Genomic DNA, 19,615 nt, shown 5'->3' with positions numbered 1-19,615 from the left:
GGAGCCCTCCCATGGCTGTTTGTGTAGAATAAAAATGGGACTGTGAGTGAAAATGCCAAACATTTTTGGGGAAATGTCTTCACTTTATGGATGGAAGAGGCACTGGACAGTTCATCATTAAACAATGAAAAGATACATGGTGATAATTTTATTTTTGTTAGTATCTAATTTCACAAATAAGATGCTATCTATATAGCAGAGTAGGAGAGTTGAGGTAGAGATGCCTGTTAGTGGCCTGTTATTAGTGAGAAAATATTTATTACCCATTTAATTGATTTTTCGTTAAATATTACATAACATTAACTTACATGCCAGGCATTGTTTGAAGTGCTTTGTGATGCTGACTTAATCATTAGTTCTGGGGTCCATTTTCTGACAACTTTGTGGTGTTGTCTCTCCAGAGAGAACATTTTCCTTGATTTGGATTTCTGGTTTCTGTTCTCTCTGTCTACATTAGCTGAAGACATCGTTGAGGTTATTTTGGTGCCTCAATAATTAAGCACCTAGGGTTTAAGATGGGTCTGTCTTACAGTGAATCTCATACTGAAATGAAAAATGCTGTAGAGTATATGTATGTTAGACACATAGATTCAGATAAACATGTGTTAGCCAGTAAACAATCACATAGATACACATTTATTTACTTATGGTATTTTATATGGTAGTTTCCTTTCCTGAAACAGATCATACTCTATTGGATTTGTGTTAGAATATGTTGAACATTGTATATCCTGGGATTTTTGTGACTGGGGGAAAAGACACTTATTTCTTCCTAGTTCTGATATTTGCATTTTAATTCTGTTAAAATATGTAAATTTTATTTAAGAGTTGAGTTTTATTGCGGTTTTAAAAATACTACCGATAGATTTTATCATTCAGCATCTTGTCATTTATTCAGCTAGATAATTCCTCAGCTATATTCATGAGCCTGCTCAACTTTTTTTCATCAGAAATATAGACACCTCCCAAGTTTTTTATATTCTTGTGTTTAACTGTTGTGACTTAATGAATCATTACAGATTATCTTTCTTTGCCTCTGCTAACAGTGTTTTGTCTGGTCTGTTAAGTGTAGCTACAGCTATTCAGTTCTCTTTTGGTTACTGTTAACATGAAATATCTTTTTCTGTTATTTAATTTTTAATGTGTTTATGTCATTGAATGTAAATTACATTTTTGTAAAAACTGTACAGTTAGATCATGTTTTTAAAAATCCATTCTGGAGGATAGTGGCCAAGATGGTGGAGTAGACAGATCCTGAGCTCACCTCCTTTTATGAGCACACTAAAGATCACAACTGTCTGCAAAACAACCATCAATGAAAAAGACTGGAACCTGCCAGAAAATATCTTCTACAACAAGGATGTAAAGATGGAATCATAACAAGATGAGTAGGAAGGGCAGACTTGTGATAAAAATCAAATTCCATTGCCCTGGGAATGCAACCCACAAATCAGAGAGTAATTATATTGCAGAGGTTCTCCCTTAAAAGTGAGAGTTCTGAGCTCCAACACAAAAGATTTCAAATAGCCAAAGCAGTCTTGAAAAGGGAAAACAGAGCTGTAGGAATCAGGTTCCCTGACTTCAGACTATACTACCATGGTACAGTAATCAAAACAGTATGTTAACCATCAGAAAAAACAGAAATACAGATCTATGGAACAGGACAGAAAGCCCACAAATAAACTTATGCACCTGTGGTCAATTAATCTGCAGTAAAGGAGGCAAGATTATACAGTAGAGGAAAGACAGTCTCTTCAAATAAATGATGTTGGGAAAACTGGGCAGCTGCATGTAAAAATATGAAATTAGAGCATTCTTTAACACCACACACAAAAATAAACTCAAAATGGCTTAAAGACCTAAATGTAAGACTGGATACTATAAAACTCTTAGAGAAAAACATGAGCCAAAACACTCTTTGACATAAATTATAGCAATATTTTTTCCACACAGCTCCTAGAGTGATCGAAACAAAAACAAAAAATAAATGGGACATAATTAAACTTAAAAACTTCAGCACATCAAAGGAAGCCATAAATGAAATAAAAAGACAACCCATAGAATGAGAGAAAATATTAGCAAACAGAGCAACTGACAAATAATTAATTTCTAAAATATGCAAACATCTCATGTAGCTCAATAGCCCAAAAAAAAAAAATACCCCCAAAATGAATAACTCAATCCACAGATGGGCAGAAGTCCTAAATTTCTCCAAAGAAGACATGCAAATGGGCAAGAGGCACAAGAAAAGATGTTTAACTTTGCTAATTATTAGAGAAATGCAAATGAAAACTACAGTGAGATATCACCTTACACCAGTCAGAATGGCCGTTATCAAAAAATCTACAAACAATAAATGGTGGAGAGAATTGAGGGAAGGGAGCCCTCCTACATGGTTGGTGGGAATGTAAATTGGGATAGCCACTATGGAGAACAGTATGGAGGTTCCTTAGAAAACTAAAAAGAGAACTACCATATGATCCAGTAGTCCCATTCCTGGGCATATATCTGGAGAAAACTCTAATTTGGAGCAATACATGTACCCCCAGTGTTCACTGTAGCACTGTTTACAATAGCCAAAACAAGGAAGCAACTTAAATGTCCATTGACAGATGAATGGATAAAGAAGATGTGGTACATACATAACAATGGAGTATTACTCAGCCACAAAAAAAGAGTGAAATAATGCTGTTTGCTGCAACATGGATAGACCTGGAGATAATCATACTAAGTGAAGTGTATCAGACAAAGACAAATATCATATGATATTGCTTATATGCAGAATCTTAAAAAAAAAAAAAATGCAAGTGAACTTATTTACCAGAGAGAAACAGACTCACAGACTTAGAGAACAGACTTATGGGAACTTATGGTTACCAGGGGAAAGGGATAGATGCGAGGTTCAGGACTGACATGTATACACTGCTCTCTATGTCAGACCTGCGCCCCCTGCAGTAGGAGTGCAAAGTCTTAACCACTGAACCACCAGGGAAGTCTCCAGCCACTGTATGTAAACCAGATAATCAACAAGGACCTACAGTATAGCACAGGGAACAGGGCTCAATATTCTGTAATAATTTAACTAGGAGAAGAATTTGAAAAAGAATAGACACACATACACGTATAACTGAATCCCATCACTGTACACCTGAAACTAACACAATATTGTTCAACTACGCTCCAATATGAAATTAAAGAAACAAACCATAAGTGGTCACGTCATTCTTCGGCTTAGGACCTTTCAATAACTTAGTCACATTGAGAATTAAGTCCAATTCTGTGTCTTGTTTTACTGAGTTCTCTATAATCTGGTTGCTACTGATTTCTCCAGCCTCATCTCACATTTTCCCTCTCAGCCACTATACTCTAGTCACAGAGTCTTTTATACTAGCAATTTTCTTTATTTGGAATGTTTTTCCCCCTGTTCTTTGCATTGGTGGTTCCTTCTGGATGTTTGGGTTTTATCTAAATAGTACCTTCTCTCTTATCAATCTAGAATATCCATGACCTTATTTTAATTCTCTGGCACTTCTCACACTCTGATACTTGCTTAGTTTACTTTTTAATGTCTGTTTTGTCTCATTCAATTATAAGCCCTCAAAGAACAGGGACCATATCAGTCTTTTTCAAAGCTCATACCTATCACCTAGCATGTTACCTGACATATGGAAGGTATTTAATATAAATACTGGATGGATGGATAGATGTATACATCTTTCCAGACTTTAAGCAATGATGCAAATAAGAGTTATATATCTTCAAAAAGAATTTCCATTGACTCATCACATGTCTATATTAAGACATGAATTTTACTGTTTCCTAGCTTTAGAATCCATGTTTAACCTAAGAAAGCTACAATTTCCCCAGAAGTTGGCATAGATTCAGATAAATAGAATCAATACACGTATTCTCAGCTAGCTATAGGTCAAAATCTTTATTTTTAGGACAATGGTGTAAATATGTAAACGGTGGAGCACTAAAACTTTTAAATTATTCTTTGGAGGTTCTCTGCAGTTATGTACTGAATGAATGAAGGAATGCAAGTCTTTTCAGTGCATATTGCTTACGTGTTCATTGATGGTTTTGGAAGCAGAAGAATGAGGAGGATTGTACTTGTTTTCATTATTGTCTCTCTGCTTTATGAAGGGAATCAAGCTAGTCTCACAGGATACTAGGATAAGATCCAGTGTCTGTCCTTGATGGATTTGCATTCTAATTGGAAAGGCTACAAATATGAAACAGTAAATATCAATTTAAAAAAACCTGTATGATAATGACAAATGAGTGGTATAGATAATATATGATATGGGGAGAGGTTATGGGTGATTGTATTTATTAAGACCAGTAATAGATGAACCTTAAAGTGTGGATTGTATTTAGACAAGTGGCCAGGAAGGGAAGCATACACAATTAGAGAAGCGTCACCAAAAATGGTACAGAGAGATGCTAACCAGCCAGTCAGGCAGCTTACTTCAGTCTCAGGGTTGGTAATATCTTGTTAGGATTCTGTAGGATCTGGTCCTGAGGTTTACAGGTCTGGAAACTCTCATTTTTTTCTAATCATTCAGGGTAAACATGTTCTTAAAGAGTTATTCTGCAAACCAGATATACAAGAACATAAGATGAAAATTAAAGACAGTTTATTCATTTATATGAAGACCTTCAGTGACCAGAATGATTGAGTCTGATAACCAATTCACCCTTTTCTAGTATCAGAGTACCTGAGAAGTTGAATTGGTTATCAGGCTGTTTTCTTGTAAAAATAGAATGAAAACAAAGGACTGTTTTCTGCTTGTTTTGATTGGGGCTCTGCTCAGGAGAGAAATCTTTATCAGTGTGATCAATGTGGAGAATTTGGAAAAAAAAAATCAAACTTTAGAGACAATAGTAAGCCAACTATTACTTGTTACATCCACTGGCAACCTTACATGAATCATGTGAATAAAAATCTAAATAAAAAAATCTAAATAATAACTTTAAAATTTTATATTTTAATTTTTGCATGGGTTTTTATATATTCACTTTCTTAGTATTCACTGATCTGAGTCTAGTTTTTAAAGGAAAGAATTAAGGGAAAAAGTACATCTGTGATGTCAGTTTCATTTGCTGTTGATTTAAGACTAACTATGGCTTCAGGCCAAAACAAAGTGTCTGCCCTAACAGGCTCGTTACAGACCCGGAAAAAAAAAATGCTTTCCGAGAAACTAATGTGCTTAGAAGAAACTTCCTAAAAAGTGAGCAGGAGCAGTTCAGTGATTTCCAAAGACTGAAAATCCCGTCAGCTGATTTACAGTACACCTTGGAAAGTCTGGGAGAGGAGGGTAAAGCTTTGCCTTTCAAAGTTTTGACTGAGTTGTCAAAAGATTCTCCTAGCTAACAGTGTCTGGTAATACTGGTTATATACTTTTGAGTTACCAGTGTGTCTCATTATTCACAGCCAGGGCAAAGTTGGTGACGTATACTTAAAATGAGCATGCTTGGGAAAGCCTGCAAATAAATAACTTCTGTTCGTATGCATACTGAAACCATGCAGCGCTTTGCTTTTCTCTCACTTAATGGGATGATTAGGTGGTCTGGGTCCCTGCAGATAGCAGTGTATAGTTTGGTCTCTCACTTGCTCTGTGAACTTGGACAAACTGTTAGGTAGGTCTATGCTTCAGTTTTCTGATTTTCAAATATACGTTATAATATACACCTTTCATACTGTTCTAAAGATGACAGATTATTAAAAAGGTATTTTAACAAGTCTAAATGAAGTTTTAACTGGCCAGCATTTCAAAAATATAGCCAGGTCTCTGTCCAGGTTTCAGCTTATCTCCTAGGTGCAACAGGTAGTATTCTCTCTCTAGATGATGTAGTAATTCTGTGATCAGATGTGTCTGTTGGTCTACAGCACTGCCCAGCCATAGCATACCTCTCCTGCTGAATCATGCAGCATTTAGTCTTAGGAAAGGGCTTACTTAGGTAACCTGTCTTACCTTCAGTGCGTAAGAATACACCATGAATTTACTAAACAAGACACAGATGCTCATTTTTTACTTTTCTTCTTTGTGCTGTAGGCCATAGCCTGAAAAATTTGAAAGAAAAACATTGAAGCCAGAAGTATTGATAAGGAAGAAATAAAATTTTCCATAGAAGATTTTTTGCATAGCAACCACCCCTTCAAATTTAGAAATGACTGAATTTATCAAAGTAGGTGGCTATAAGATCAGTGTACTATGCTTTCTCTGTCAGAAATGAAATAAGTTTAATGTTATTTTATAAAAATTTACAGAAGTAACAAATTCTTAACATGAATATTAGGAGTGAAACTAACAAAAGGCAAGCAAGACTTGTTTGCAGAAAATGTAGGTGAATTTTTCTAAAATAATGTTGAGATTAAATACAGAAAGATTACCCTTTTGATAAAGTTAAGCAAAACTAAAGGTAAATAATATTTTTGTTAAACTGTGTGTGTATAAATAAAACTAATTTTAAAAAGGCTTCCCAGGTGGTGCAGTGGTAAAGACTCTGCCTGCTAAGGCAGGAGATACAAGAGACATGGATTCGATCTCTGGGTTGGGAAGATCCCCTGGAGGAGCAAATGACAAATCACTCCAGTATTCTTGCCTGGAGAATCCCATGGCCAGAGGAGCCTAGTAGGCTACAGTCGCAAAGAGTTAGACACTAAGCAGCAGAACACACACACAATTTTAAAAAGCAAGGGAGTGATGATTGCACAATAACATGAATGTATTTAATACTGCTGAACTGAACACTTAAAAGTGTTTAAGATAGTAAAATGTTAGGTTATGTGTATTTTGCCACAATTTTTAAAAAAGCAAGGGAAGAAACAGTTCAAAATAGTGATTGTCTTGGGGTTGGAAGAAGCAAGGGAATAGGATAGGGAAGAAACACATGGTTATATTGTTATTAATGTTCTAGTTCTTGATTTGGGTGGTGTGTTCATGGGTCGTCATTTTATGATATATATATATGCCTCAGAGGTGACAATGTATGTGTCATCAACTACAGTGATTAATCCAAGTCTATATACCAGTGGTCCACTGAAAAATTAATTGAGTGTAAAGTTCTCATTTCAGAGAAAGTGAAAATAAGTTTTTATTCCTGGTTCCTCTGGAGAAGAGCAGAAGAAATGTGGTATAATTATGCTGCTGCTTTTCTGAGTTATTTCATATATTAAAAATAGGAAGTTTCCAAGAATCTCAATTAAATTGTAGCATATTTTGACTTAACAGAGTGACTGATGGATTTAAATCATTGTGCTATTCAGAAAGGGACTTGTTCAGTCACTAAGTAGTATCTGACTCTTCATGAATCTTTTCCAGTGAGTTGGCTCTTCACTTCGGGTGGCCAAAGTATTAGACCTTCAGCTTCAGCATCAGTCCTTCCAGTGAGTATTCAGGGTTGATTTCCTTTAGGATTGACTAGTTTGATATCCTTGCTGTCCAAGGGATTCTCAAGAGTCTTCTCCAGCATCACAGTTCAGAAGCATCAATTCTTCCAGGGAAGCCCGAGATCACATCTTCTTTATCCATTCATCTGTTGATGGTCATTTAGGTTGCTTCCATGTCTTGGCTATTGAAATAGTACTGCTGTGAACACTGGGGAGTGTGTATCTTTTTAAATTAGAGTTTTCTCTGGCTATATGCCCAGGGATGGGATTGCTGGACCATGTGGTGGTTCTGTTTTTAGTTTCTTAAGGAACCTCCATACGTTTCCTGCAGTGACTGTACCAGTTTACATTCCCACCAAGAGTGTAAGAGGATTCCCTTTTCTCCATCCTCTCCAGCATTTACTCCTTGTATATTTTTTGATGATGACCATTCTGACTGGTGAGAGGTGATACCTCTTTGTAGTTTTCACCTGCATTCTAATAATTAGCAATGCTGAGCGTCTTTTCATGTGCTTTTTGGCTCTTTGTTTTCTTTGAGAAATGTCTTTTCTCCAAAGATTTTTCTTTGGAGGAAGGTCTTCTGTCTGTCTTTGGATTGAGTTGTTTTTCTTTCATTTTTTAATATGTTAAGCTGCATGAACTGTGTATTTTGGCGACTAATCCCTTGTCAGTTGCTTTGTTTGCAGATTTTTTCTCATTCTGTGGGGTGACTTTTTGTTTTGTTTATGTTTCCTTTGCTATGCAGAAAGCTTTTAAGTTTAATTAGGTCTCATTTGTTTACTATTGCCTTTATTTTTTATTATTCTAGGAGGTAGATCCAAAAAGATACTGCTGCAACTTATGTCAAAATGTGTTCTGTGTTTTATTCTAAGAGTTTTATAGTCTGGTCTTATATTTAGGTCTTTAATCCATTTTCAATTTATTTTTGTGTGTAGTATTAGAGAATATTCTAATTTCATATTTTAGTGTGTAGCTGTCCAGTTTTCTCAGAACCACTTATTGAGGAGACTGTCTTTTCTCCATTTGTGTGACTGTATTCTGGACTTTCTATCCTATCCTATTGATCTGTATTTCTGTTTTTATATTTCTGTTATGGTTTATGGTACCATAGTGTTTTGATTACTATAGCTTTGTAGTATAGTTTGAAGTCAGGGAGCCTGGTTCCTCCAGCTCCATTTTATTTCTCAAGATTGCTTTGTCTATTCAGGGTCTTTAGTGTTTCCATATAGATTTAAAAATTCTTTGAAAAATGTCACTGGTGTTTTGTTAGGTATTGCATTGAATCTGTAAATTGCCTTGGGTAGGCCATTTTGATAATACTGATTCTTCAGTCCAGAAACATGGTATATCTTTCCATCTGTTTGTGTCATTTTCAGTTTCTATAGTTTTTAGAGTAAAGGTCTTTTGCCCTCTTAGGTAGGTTTGTTCATAGATATTTTATCCTTTTTGATGTGATGGTAAATAGGACTGTTTGCTTAATTTCTGTTTGTGATCTTTTATTGTTAGTATATAGATATGCAACAGACTTATATATTAATTTTGTATCCTGCAACTTTATTGAATTCATTGATGAGCTCTAGTAGTTTTCTAGTAGCATCTTTAGGATTATTTTATGTATAGTATCATGTCATCTGCAAATAGTGACAGTTTGCTTCTTTCCAATTTGATTCCTTTTATTTTCTTTTTCTTCTCTGATTTCTGTGGCTAGGACTTCTAAAACTATGTTGAACAGAAGTGGTGAGAGTGGACATCCTCTTCTTCCTGATCTTGAGGAAAGGCTTTCCGCTTTTTACCATTGAGTGCGATGTTAGCTGTGGGTTTGTCATATATGGCCTTTATTATGATGAGGTAGTTTGCACTCTGTGCCCACTTTCTGGAGAATTTTTATCATAAATGGGTGTTGAATTTTGTCAAAATGTTTTTTCTACATCTATTGAGATGATCATAGAGTTTTTATTCATCAGTTTTTTCCAGTGTTGTGTATCATCCTGATTTGTGGACATTGAAAAATCCTTGCATCTCTGGCATAAATTCCACTTGATTGTGGTATCTGATCCTTTTACTGTCTTGTTGGATTCTGATTGCTATTACTGTGTTGAGGACTTTTGTGTCTGTGTTCATCAGTAATACTGGTCTGTAGTTTTCTTTTTTGTGGTATCTCTGTCTGATTGGTATTAAGATGATGGCAGCCTCATAGCATGAGTTTGGGAATGTTCTTTTGCAGGTTTTTGGAATAGTTTCAGATGGATAGGTGTTAGCTCTTCTCTAAATGTTTGATAGAAATTGCTGTGAAGTCATCAGGTCCTAGACACTTGTTTTTTGGGAGTTTTTAAATCAATTTCAACTTCAGTACTTGTAATTGGTCTTTTCATATTTTCTATTTTCTCCTGGTTCAGTCTTAGGAGGTGGTACCTTTCTAAAAATTTGTCTTGTTTCCTTTTATTGTTACATTTTATTTCTATAGGAAGTGATGTTGATTTCACTTGTACAGTAGTGAAAGTTTGCTTTGAATGCACATGGAAGCAAAATAAAAGTGTTAAGAAGTTGCTGAGAATAATGAAGATTGATCAGAAATACAGTAAAAGAAAATTTGTGATGATGGTATGAGAATGACTTGAAGTTTGGCAAATACAGACTTGAGCTATGGCAACATACTCCTTTTCCCAAGCTTTCCTGGTTCCAGTCAATCTTCTAAGCCATCCCCAGAATTATTTAGAATAACTAGGAAATAACTTAGTTAGGATACTTATCTTATTCATGAACATTTAATGAATCCCCATTTTATAGATAGTAAAATTCAAGGTTGTTCAGTTAGACATTTGATATCCTTCATCCTCACTTCAACCAAACTAATTTAATTATTATTTTAAAAACTCAACTTGTACTTTTCTACCATTATGCATTCCTTCATGATATTCCTTGATGTAAGTTCCTTTCCCTTAGTTTCTATTGCCATTTAGTTATTCCATTCTTAAATATTTATCAAGAATCTGATATCTGCTAGACAGTGTACTATGGACTAGGATTATAGTAGCTTTCTTACTGAGCTTGCGCTTGTGGAAGAGCATATATTAAGCACAAAAATACTTCTTTATTTGCAACAAATAGAGTGTTCTGAAGACAAATAGGGAAGAAATGTCTTTTAAGCTGAGATGTAAGTGGCAAGTAGGAATTAGTTTAATGAAGAAACAGGCTAAGGGAATAATATGTGTAAAGGTACTGAGGTGGGAAGGATTTTTGACCCAAGTATTTTAATTATGATGCTGAGAAAGATTGAGGGCAGGAGGAGATGGAGGCGACAGAGGATGAGATGGTTGGGATGACATCACAGACTCAATGAGCATGAGTTTGAGCAAAGTCTGGGGGGTAGTGAAGGATGGGGAGGCGTGGTGTGCTGTAGTCCATGGGGTCACGAAGAGTCGGACGCAACTTAGCAACAGAACAACAGCATTAATTCTTTTATGTCTTATTTTGCTGTGAAGAAATTTAAGTATTATATTGTTTCTCAATGATAATATACTGAATCTATGCTGCTGCTGCTAAGTTGCGTCAGTTGTGTCTGACTCTGTGCGACCCCATAGACAGCAGCCCACCAGGCTCCTCTGTCCCTGGGATTCTCCAGGCAAGAAAACTGGAGTGGGTTTCCATTTCCTTCTCCAATGCCAGAAGTGAAAAGTGAAACTGAAGTCACTCAGTCGTGTCTGACTCTTCTCGACCTCATGGACTGCAGCCTACCAGGCTCCTCTGTCCATGTCCATGGGATTTTCCAGGCAAGAGTACTGGACTGGGTTGCCATTGCCTTCTCCAGCTGATCTATGCTACTTTACTTTAAAAAATATCAAATTTATAATGTAGCTCTTACTCAGTGAATTTTTTTATTTTTAAAGATATTCTTAAAAAAAATCACTGTAAATAGTCTAATGATAGATCCAAGTTTTAAAACTATCCAGGGAATTCTTATAGAAGTCCTATATCTATATAGAAATTTATGTAGATTTATGATATATACACACATAATATTTATACTGTATATCTGTATAATATACCATATAATAAACATATGATTCAGGTGTTTATTTATTTATATACAGATCTCCTGGATAATATTTTGGCTTCTCATTATTGCTTGTAGGCACCAGTCAAAAGTTAGTCAGTAGGACTGTTGGGCTCCAGGGGTTCCACCCTACTCTGCTCTTGACTTTTCTGTTCATTCTCTGATCTGTTTTATGGTCGGCTCTTTGATATTGATAATAAGGATATGCAAAAGATGCATTTAAATTGTTCTTTTGTTTTCAAATAAACAAAAATAACCTGATTTTTGGTAGTTCTATAAATCTTTTAGTTTTCCCAGTGTATAGATGTCTATATGAAGAGTGCTGTAACAGCCAGGGTTTTTGGATCCACACAGAGAAACCAGCTCTGGCTCACTTCAGTGGAAAGGAATTTAATTGGTAGTTGAAGAATTCACAGGAAGACTGAAGAATTGGATTTGGAAAATGTACAAAACCTAAGGGTGCTAGGTGGCAGGAAGGATTATAGCCACAGTCATGCTACAGGAACATGTTAGGAAGTCACCACTATCAGACTTACACTGTTACTACTGCTGCTTTAAATATATCTGATAGCATCTTTGTGGTGCCTGCTGGAGTTCAAAGTCTAGGGTAGGAGTGGTTTTGCTGAGACCTTGTTCTGGCCGCCAGGGAACTCCTTTCTTTGGCTTTTTCTTTTTGGCCTCCTGCCAAAGCTCACATAAGAAGAAATTTGCCCTGAGTAGGAAAGCAGTTTGAGTGTAGGAAGATCCTTTAAAAAAAATGAAAGAGATAGTTGTCCTTCACAACTACTCATTAAAATATATTTCAGAACAATTCTTTCTGATGACAGGTAGCTGTGTATTTCTTGAATTACAAGGTAAAGTTGTTTATGATATCTTATGTTTCTGGAAGACATATATTTGTTTCTGTTTTAAGGAGGGTTGTGGTAGCTTATTAGAGAAAAATTACTTGATTTTTTTCAAAGTGAAACTATCTTAGATATCTCTACATTTTATAGTACAGGCATGACTGAAAAATAGATGGGTATTTTTCTAAGACAAAGAATCACAGAAAGGAAATGTGATTGCCAGATATGCACATATTATTTATTTTTCAGTATTTTTCTTTGGTAGACAAAAATATTTCATATTTGAAATGTGTCCAAAGTGTTACTATAATTTGTAAGAATGGATAAAACCAAAATTCATGGTTAACACATACATCCTAATTGCTTCAAATATCTCAATGAAAAAATGGTTATTTAAAAAATTCAAAACACCAGAGCTACTCATTTTGTTATTAAATATTTGCACTCTTACCAGTTACCATTTGTTTATAATTGTCTTCATGGTACATTTCGTGAATTACAGCCTTCTTTATAAAATATGATGATATTTAAGGACTTTCTCTCTCTCTCTCTCTCTCTCTCTCTCTATATATATATATATATATATGTATATATATATATATATAAAACTTTTGGGAAAAGGAATATGAATTGACATAAAAATTATTTAAGGAATGATTATTATACTCATGGATGCTTTGACTTATGAGTCATGGTCTTAATTCTAGTAATAATAATATATTGTAATATGAAATATAGGTCAAGTACAGACAGATAACTTCTGGAGACAAGAAATGCTTTCATAGCCACAGCAAAACAGTTACGAGTATCAAATCTCCTAGAGAGTTTCCTAACCTAGAAATGCGTGAATGTTCATTGCAGCCGGCAGGAGAAAGTCAGTTTCCTTACTGGAGAGTTCTTATCTTTTCAGTAGTCACAGTTATACTTGTTCTAGGTTTTCAGATCCACTTTTCCGGGACTTCATATGTTTTGATATTTTTAAGAATTCTTTCTTTGAATTTTCTGTAATGAGAAAATGAGAATTTTACAGACTTGGACTGTTCTTGTTTCCTAGTGATTTAAGAGTTGACATGCAAAAATGTGTAGCAGGAAAGGAAAGTTGATCATAACCAGAGATCCCTTATCAGAATACTTTACACAGAATCATAACAAAACCATTCTGCAGTTGTCAGTTTTTTTTTTTCCCAAAAAATTTGTCTAGGTTAAAGCAGATTATAAAATGGAAGTAATCTGGTAACTTACCTTGATAATAGCTTTTGCTTGCTTTGACTTAGGATTTAGGCATCTTTGTCCTTTATTTGTTTTCAGGGTGATACTGTTAAGGGAAGGTCCAAAACAGTCTTAAATTTTCAATGGAAAAACATAAGAAAAACAACACAAAAAAGCACCCCCCCAACTATTACCTTTACCAAGTCCATAACTTACATCACTTCTGTTTTGTCACAGTTATTAGTTGGGTAAATTATAGAGACTTTCTCAATATCTGCCACTTTCACTGCTTTTACTCCAGGGCCTATGCAAAGACACCGTCCCCCTTTGAACATAGGGAAGCCTAGAACAGATTATAGCATCAGTTACTAATACATTAATTTGCAGCACTGGGCTCTGTTTTATAATCTTGATGAAGAATGTGAGCCAAGTTTTTAGTGAGGCTAGAGATAGTAATTTGTCAAATAGCACTCAACACTGCTGTTAGAAGGAAAAGAACTTAAGTAAGAAGTTGACAGTTTTCTCTTTAAATTTGTAAGCATACCATTAAAGAATAAAGGGAAAAATGAAAGTTTATTGGAGATCAAGCTTATTTGCCTGTTGCTTTTATGCTCAAGAACTTTTCCAGAAAGCTAATAACATTATCTCTTAAAATCTTCTTGACAGACGTTTAAAACTATTCCTAAAGGCTCTTGTCAGATTTTGTAGCTAAATAAATTCTGTTAAACTTATCATCTCTAGTTTCAGTTAAACATTTCCAATATTCTCTGCCAAAGCTGTATGTAGCAACTGCTAATGTTTTAGGAAATAAATAAAAATTCACTGTATATTTTGAGATAAAAGTGAAAGAAAAGACATTTGAAGCATTAGAAAAGACATTTGAAGCTTTAGAAAAGACATTTATAGGTTGAGAAATAAAAGGTACCATATACCTTGAACAATTGCAGCACATAATATCACAGCCAGGACTGTAGCCATGACCTTCACACTCATGCTTGTTGCTGCTGCTTTGGCTTTGATATTCTTCTTGGGGGGAGTAGAAAAGCAGATCATGGAAGAGAATTCTTACTGGCATACATAAGGCACTTTATATACCAGCAGTCCTCTTATGGCAACAGGAATTTCCCTCCTTGAGTCATGTTCCTTTCTTCCAAGAGATTCTGTTTTATTCTTATCTACTGTTCTTCCTTTTGTTACAGTATTGAAAGTAATATGAATGTGAAAGCAGTCTGTAGACAGTAAAGAGCTATATAGAGTATTCCCAGCTGGGAACCAGCCTTCCAGTAGCATTTCCTAGAAATGTATTTGTTTAATTGGACTACCGTGGGCAGTGAAATTCTGATTGCCATTCATTCTTCCTTTCAGGAAGATTGTCTTCCAATTTTCAGCCCTTTCACCTTCCATCCTTCACAGAACTATATAAAAGAACATTCTTTATAACAAATTATACAAAAAAACAAAACAAAAAATAACAAAGTACACTTTTTTTTTTTTTTTTTTTTTTAGTGGAGTGCAGTTTATTAGACTGGCGGGCCCAAAGCAGAGTCTCCTCTTAGCCAAGGGCCCAGACCAGCATTTGTGAAAATCTTTTATACCCCATGTGTACGTGTCCAAACCCACCACCCCAATTCCCTTGAGACTTACGTAAACAAAGGAAGGGTAAATACAACTACAATAACCCCATCATTCACGTGTTATGTGTTCAAACAGTCAATAATCAATAAGCCCGCGGTTACATTCCAAACAGTTAATAACCGATAAGACTGTGCTTACATTCTGATAGATAGTGTCCGGAGGCAGGGGTGATTAGTGTCTGTTTTTTCTTAGGTGATGAGTAACCTGGATGTGATCTTCAAGATTCCCCTGTCCGGAGGGGGTCTTATCCTTCCATTGTCGTTCCCACAGGCACTAAGCAGAGAGTTCAGAGTCCACTGGAGAGGTGGCCGAGCACGATCAGCACAGACAGGCCTGAGCTGGAGTCCAGGCCCTATGAATTCCTTCTTCATTCCCCCCTCTTGATGCTCTTAACTCATATTATGAGCATTATTTATAGGGATATATTGCACCCTGGCTCTCCAGCTGCCAATTAGGGAGAATGTCATCAACCTTCGGGTTACAAAGTTCATAATACAATGTAAAATTCAGGGTCCACAAAGCAGAACTATCAAGGCAACTGTAACAGTGGTAAATATAGTTTTCCACCAATCGCTCTTCACCCAAGATAGGACCGAAGTCCACAAAGGAATGTTCTCATTTGACATTGCTTTTACCTGGTTTTTCATGTCATCTAAAGTAGTCGATACATTGTCAGATAAGTCAGGAATGTATACACAACGTTCAACCTTAATTATAGCACAGGTCCCTCCTTGAGCAGCTGTGAGTATGTCCAAAGCCATTTTATTATGAATTACTACTTTTCTCATTTAGATTTGCTCTTCATTTAAGGCTTGGATGGCTTCTGTTCTATCTAGGAGGGCCTGTTTGTGAAATTAGTCAAGGCTTCCACTTTAATCATAACATATTTGTTGTCCCTGCAGAGGGTATGAAAAAGGCAGCAATATACTCATACCATTGAAACACATCTTGTCCACCTAACATGTGAATAAGATAGATTTACTGGGGCTTGTTGTAGGTTAGGCTTTTGTTACACTGGCGTTTATATCAAATGTAACCCCATGACCCGAGTCTATTGACTGTAGGTCTTACACCAAGAGAGCAAGGAGAGGTTATGATTAACGAGAGAGAGGAAAGTCTCTTTGTCATCCCAGAAAAGAGCAGAGTGGTTTAAAATCTGCTTGGTGGAGCGGTGACACCCACCAAGGAAGTCCATCCTTCACAGACAGAGGCATAGTCCTACATACCCAGAAGTTGTAGGTGTTGTGGAAGTCCGTGTAGGAATGTGCCCATGAGGTGTAAACATTGTCAGGAGTTGAGACAGAAGTTAAATTCAAAATCATGTTGATGAGGCCAAGCAGCAGGAGTTGATTATGCGGCTTCATCCTGAAGGGCTTGTCCGGGATCTTCTTTTCCTTTTTCTTAAGGATGGTCTTAGTCTCTCGAGGGTCAGTGGGGTCCCTCTGTGCAGTCCACTCAGCGTTTTCTGGGTCTCTGTGGTATGCTGTCTTCACCCTCGTATGATGGATCAAGGGACAATACCTGCAACTTTAACGGGAGAGGCGGGTATAGCTTGGGCGGTTCGGTTGGAGCCGGATCCTGGAAGTGTTGGCCAGAGGCGTCTGTCACCGGGATCGGAGCCTGCCCAAACGGCGGCCCTACGAACTCCAGGAAAGCTGGCGGAGGAGCAGCGGCTGTTGCAGAAACTTCACCTGGCCCTGGATCAGGCATTAAGGCGGCCCAAATTACACTTTTGCTTTTAAGTCCAAACTCTTGCATGGGAGGCCTATTTTGTTTGACATCAAATGACCTTTTATTTCAACTTACATATATTTTCTGACTGTAACTGTATGTCTGAAGAAGTCTTCTAAAGACCTGTACTTCCGAATTTATATCCATTTACATTTGCATGTTTAACAGTTTTTGCATATATGTATTTCTCAAGCATTATTATTTAGTACATAAAGTTGTGTGAATTGTGGATTTTTAAAAAACAGTTCTTTCTCATGCTGTGTTTTTATTTCTTGGATTCTACTTTGATATAATCCCGTTTTCTTTTTATCTTTACCGTTTCCTCTTAAGGGGCTTCCCTGGTAGCTTAGCTGGTAAAGAGTCCACCTGCAATGCAGGAGACCCTGGTTTGAAGATCCTGGGTTGGGAAGATCCCCTGGAGAAGGGAACAGCTACCTACTCTAGTATTCTGGCCTGGAGAATTACATGGACTTGTATAGTCCATGTGGTAGTAAAGAGTTGGACCCAACTGAGTGACTTTCACTTTGACTTCATGTTCCTCTTAAGCTTTCTAAGTCTATTTGTTTTGAATGTCTTTTGCAAACACTTCAAAAATCATATCAAAGGGATTTTTAATAGGTGAATGTAATTATTTACTATGTAATTGGTAATCTGTAAGCTTTATAAAATGCTTTCTTGGTGTTTCTTTTCTGTCTTTATGTTTCCTGTGATTTCTTTCTGACTTTATATTTTTTAACATTTTCTTATGTGATCTGAACAGAATACAGTGTTTTGTGTTCTGCTAGTAATCTCAATTTTTTTTAACTTGACTTTTTCTGGTAATTTACATCAACCGTAAATAGAATCTAGTTCCTCCCTTTGTAAGATGAGAAAAATAACTGTATTAAAACCTTTCTTCCTGTTTCCTAGTTTTGTATTTTCAGATGATTATTTCACATTACTTAACTTCTTATTTGAGAATTATCATTACATTTTATTCTGAAATCACATACTTATTTAGATGTGTGTGTCTTAGTCACTCAGTCATGTCCAACTCTTTGTGACCCCGTGGACTGTAGCCTACCAGGTTCCTGTGTCCATGGAATTCTCCAGGCAAGAATGCTGGAATGGGTTGCCATTCCCATCTCCAAGGGATCTTCCCAACCCAGGGATCAAACCCAGTTAGTTCTCCTGCATTGCAGGTGGATCCTTTACCATCTGAGCCACCAGGTCCTACAGTTATCAATCATTCAAGTCTTTAAAACCTCTTAGTCTTTATTTTAATTAATCTCAAAGTAGTTGGAATATTATTTCTCTTTCTCATTCATTTAACATTTTTCTCACAGGAAAACAAATACAGTAAAAGTTCTTGGATTTCATAAATCCTTATTGATTATTTTTTCTTCAAGTTCTTAGATAATATGTAGAACCAAAATTATGCAGAGTTGGTTTTGTGCTTTAACCTTTTTACTTCTTTTTTTGAGCTATACAAAAAGTAAACTTAGACTCTGGCAGGTACTAGTATGGATACTTTCTCCTTCCTTCACACTCTTTCTCTCTTTACTGCCTTTTCCTCCCAGGATCCCTGCCTTAAAGATTACTGGAAAGCACCACCCCATTCTATAGTATCAATAGTTCATTGTTCATTCATTTATTGGACAAATATTTATTTTATTACATGCCTAGCACTCTTTTGAGTATCGAAAATAGAGCAGTGGACTAAACCACCCAAGTTCCTTCTTGTGTATTTAAAGGTTTGCAGTGTTCTAATTTATTGTAGAAGGCAGTCTGCCTCATTTCAAACATGTTCTGTAAATGTGTGTCTTTAGCCCTATGACTTCTTCTGACCTAAACACTATTATCACATAAGAAGGATTAATTCTTTGAGAACATCCCCTTCTCTAGTGAGTTTGAGAGATTCCCTCTTATTTTTATCATATAATATGGTTTCTTTAAGATGGAATGCACTTTCCCCAGCTTTCCTGAATCCTTTCCTTCTTTTAAGTTTTGATATCTTCATAAAGTTTTCTTTAATACCTTGATTTCTTCTGGCTTTCCTTATAGCATTTACTGTCTTGTCTAGCTTTATCTAGAAGAAGTATAATGATTAACCACATACTTAATTTTAAATATTCTAGTAGCCACATTTAAAACATTTTTTTTTCTCTTCATTTTTTTGGCCTTGTAGTGCAGCTCATGTGGTCCTAGTTCTCTGACCAGGGCTTGAACTCGGGCCTCCTCCAGTGGGAGTGCAGAGTCCTAACCGCTGGTGCTGTGCTCATTGCTTCTGTCGTGGCCGACTCCTTGTGAACCGTGGACTGTAGCCCACCAGGCTCCCCCGTCCATGGGATTCTCCAGGCAAGGATACTGAAGTGGCTTGCCATGCCCTTCTCCAGGGGAGCTTCCTGACTCAGGAATTGAACCCATATCTCTGGTGTCTCCTGCATTACAGACAGGTTCTTTATTCACTGAACCACTGGACTGCCAGGAAATTATCTTTAGTAGCTACATTTAAGAAGTTAAAATAAATAGGTGACATTAATTTTAATAATGTTTTTATTTGGTTTAAAACATGAAAGATTATCATTTCAAGGTGTTCAGTTCAGTTCAGTTGCTCAGTCGTGTCCAACTCTTTGCGACCCCGTGAATCGCAGCACGCCAGGCCTCCCTGTCCATCACCAGCTCCTGGAGTTTACTCAAACTCAGGCCGTTTCAAGGTGTAACCATTATAAAATCATTAAGTGAGATTTTAATTTTTTTTCAGTA

At 36.3% G+C, this 19,615-nt stretch overlaps 2 protein-coding genes across 6 annotated transcripts in view; one reads left to right on the top strand and one right to left on the bottom strand.

The window, feature by feature from the left end:
• The window catches only part of ART3 (ADP-ribosyltransferase 3 (inactive)), a 146,376-nt gene that overhangs the window by 42,095 nt on the left and 84,666 nt on the right, over positions 1 to 19,615 (top strand). The gene's annotated exons all lie outside the window — the stretch shown is intronic.
• On the bottom strand, positions 12,499 to 14,717 carry CXCL11 (C-X-C motif chemokine ligand 11). Its single transcript, XM_061145202.1, has 4 exons — positions 14,437 to 14,717; positions 13,721 to 13,847; positions 13,538 to 13,610; positions 12,499 to 13,297 (listed from the first exon to the last, which is right to left on the bottom strand). Exons 1-4 carry the CDS (start codon positions 14,555 to 14,557, stop codon positions 13,274 to 13,276), a joined length of 345 nt encoding a protein of 114 aa, XP_061001185.1. The 5' UTR covers positions 14,558 to 14,717; the 3' UTR covers positions 12,499 to 13,273.

This window comes from Dama dama, chromosome 6, assembly GCF_033118175.1.
Source record: "Dama dama isolate Ldn47 chromosome 6, ASM3311817v1, whole genome shotgun sequence".
NCBI lineage: Eukaryota > Metazoa > Chordata > Mammalia > Artiodactyla > Cervidae > Dama > Dama dama.
This window is presented reverse-complemented; position numbering and strand designations above follow the sequence as displayed.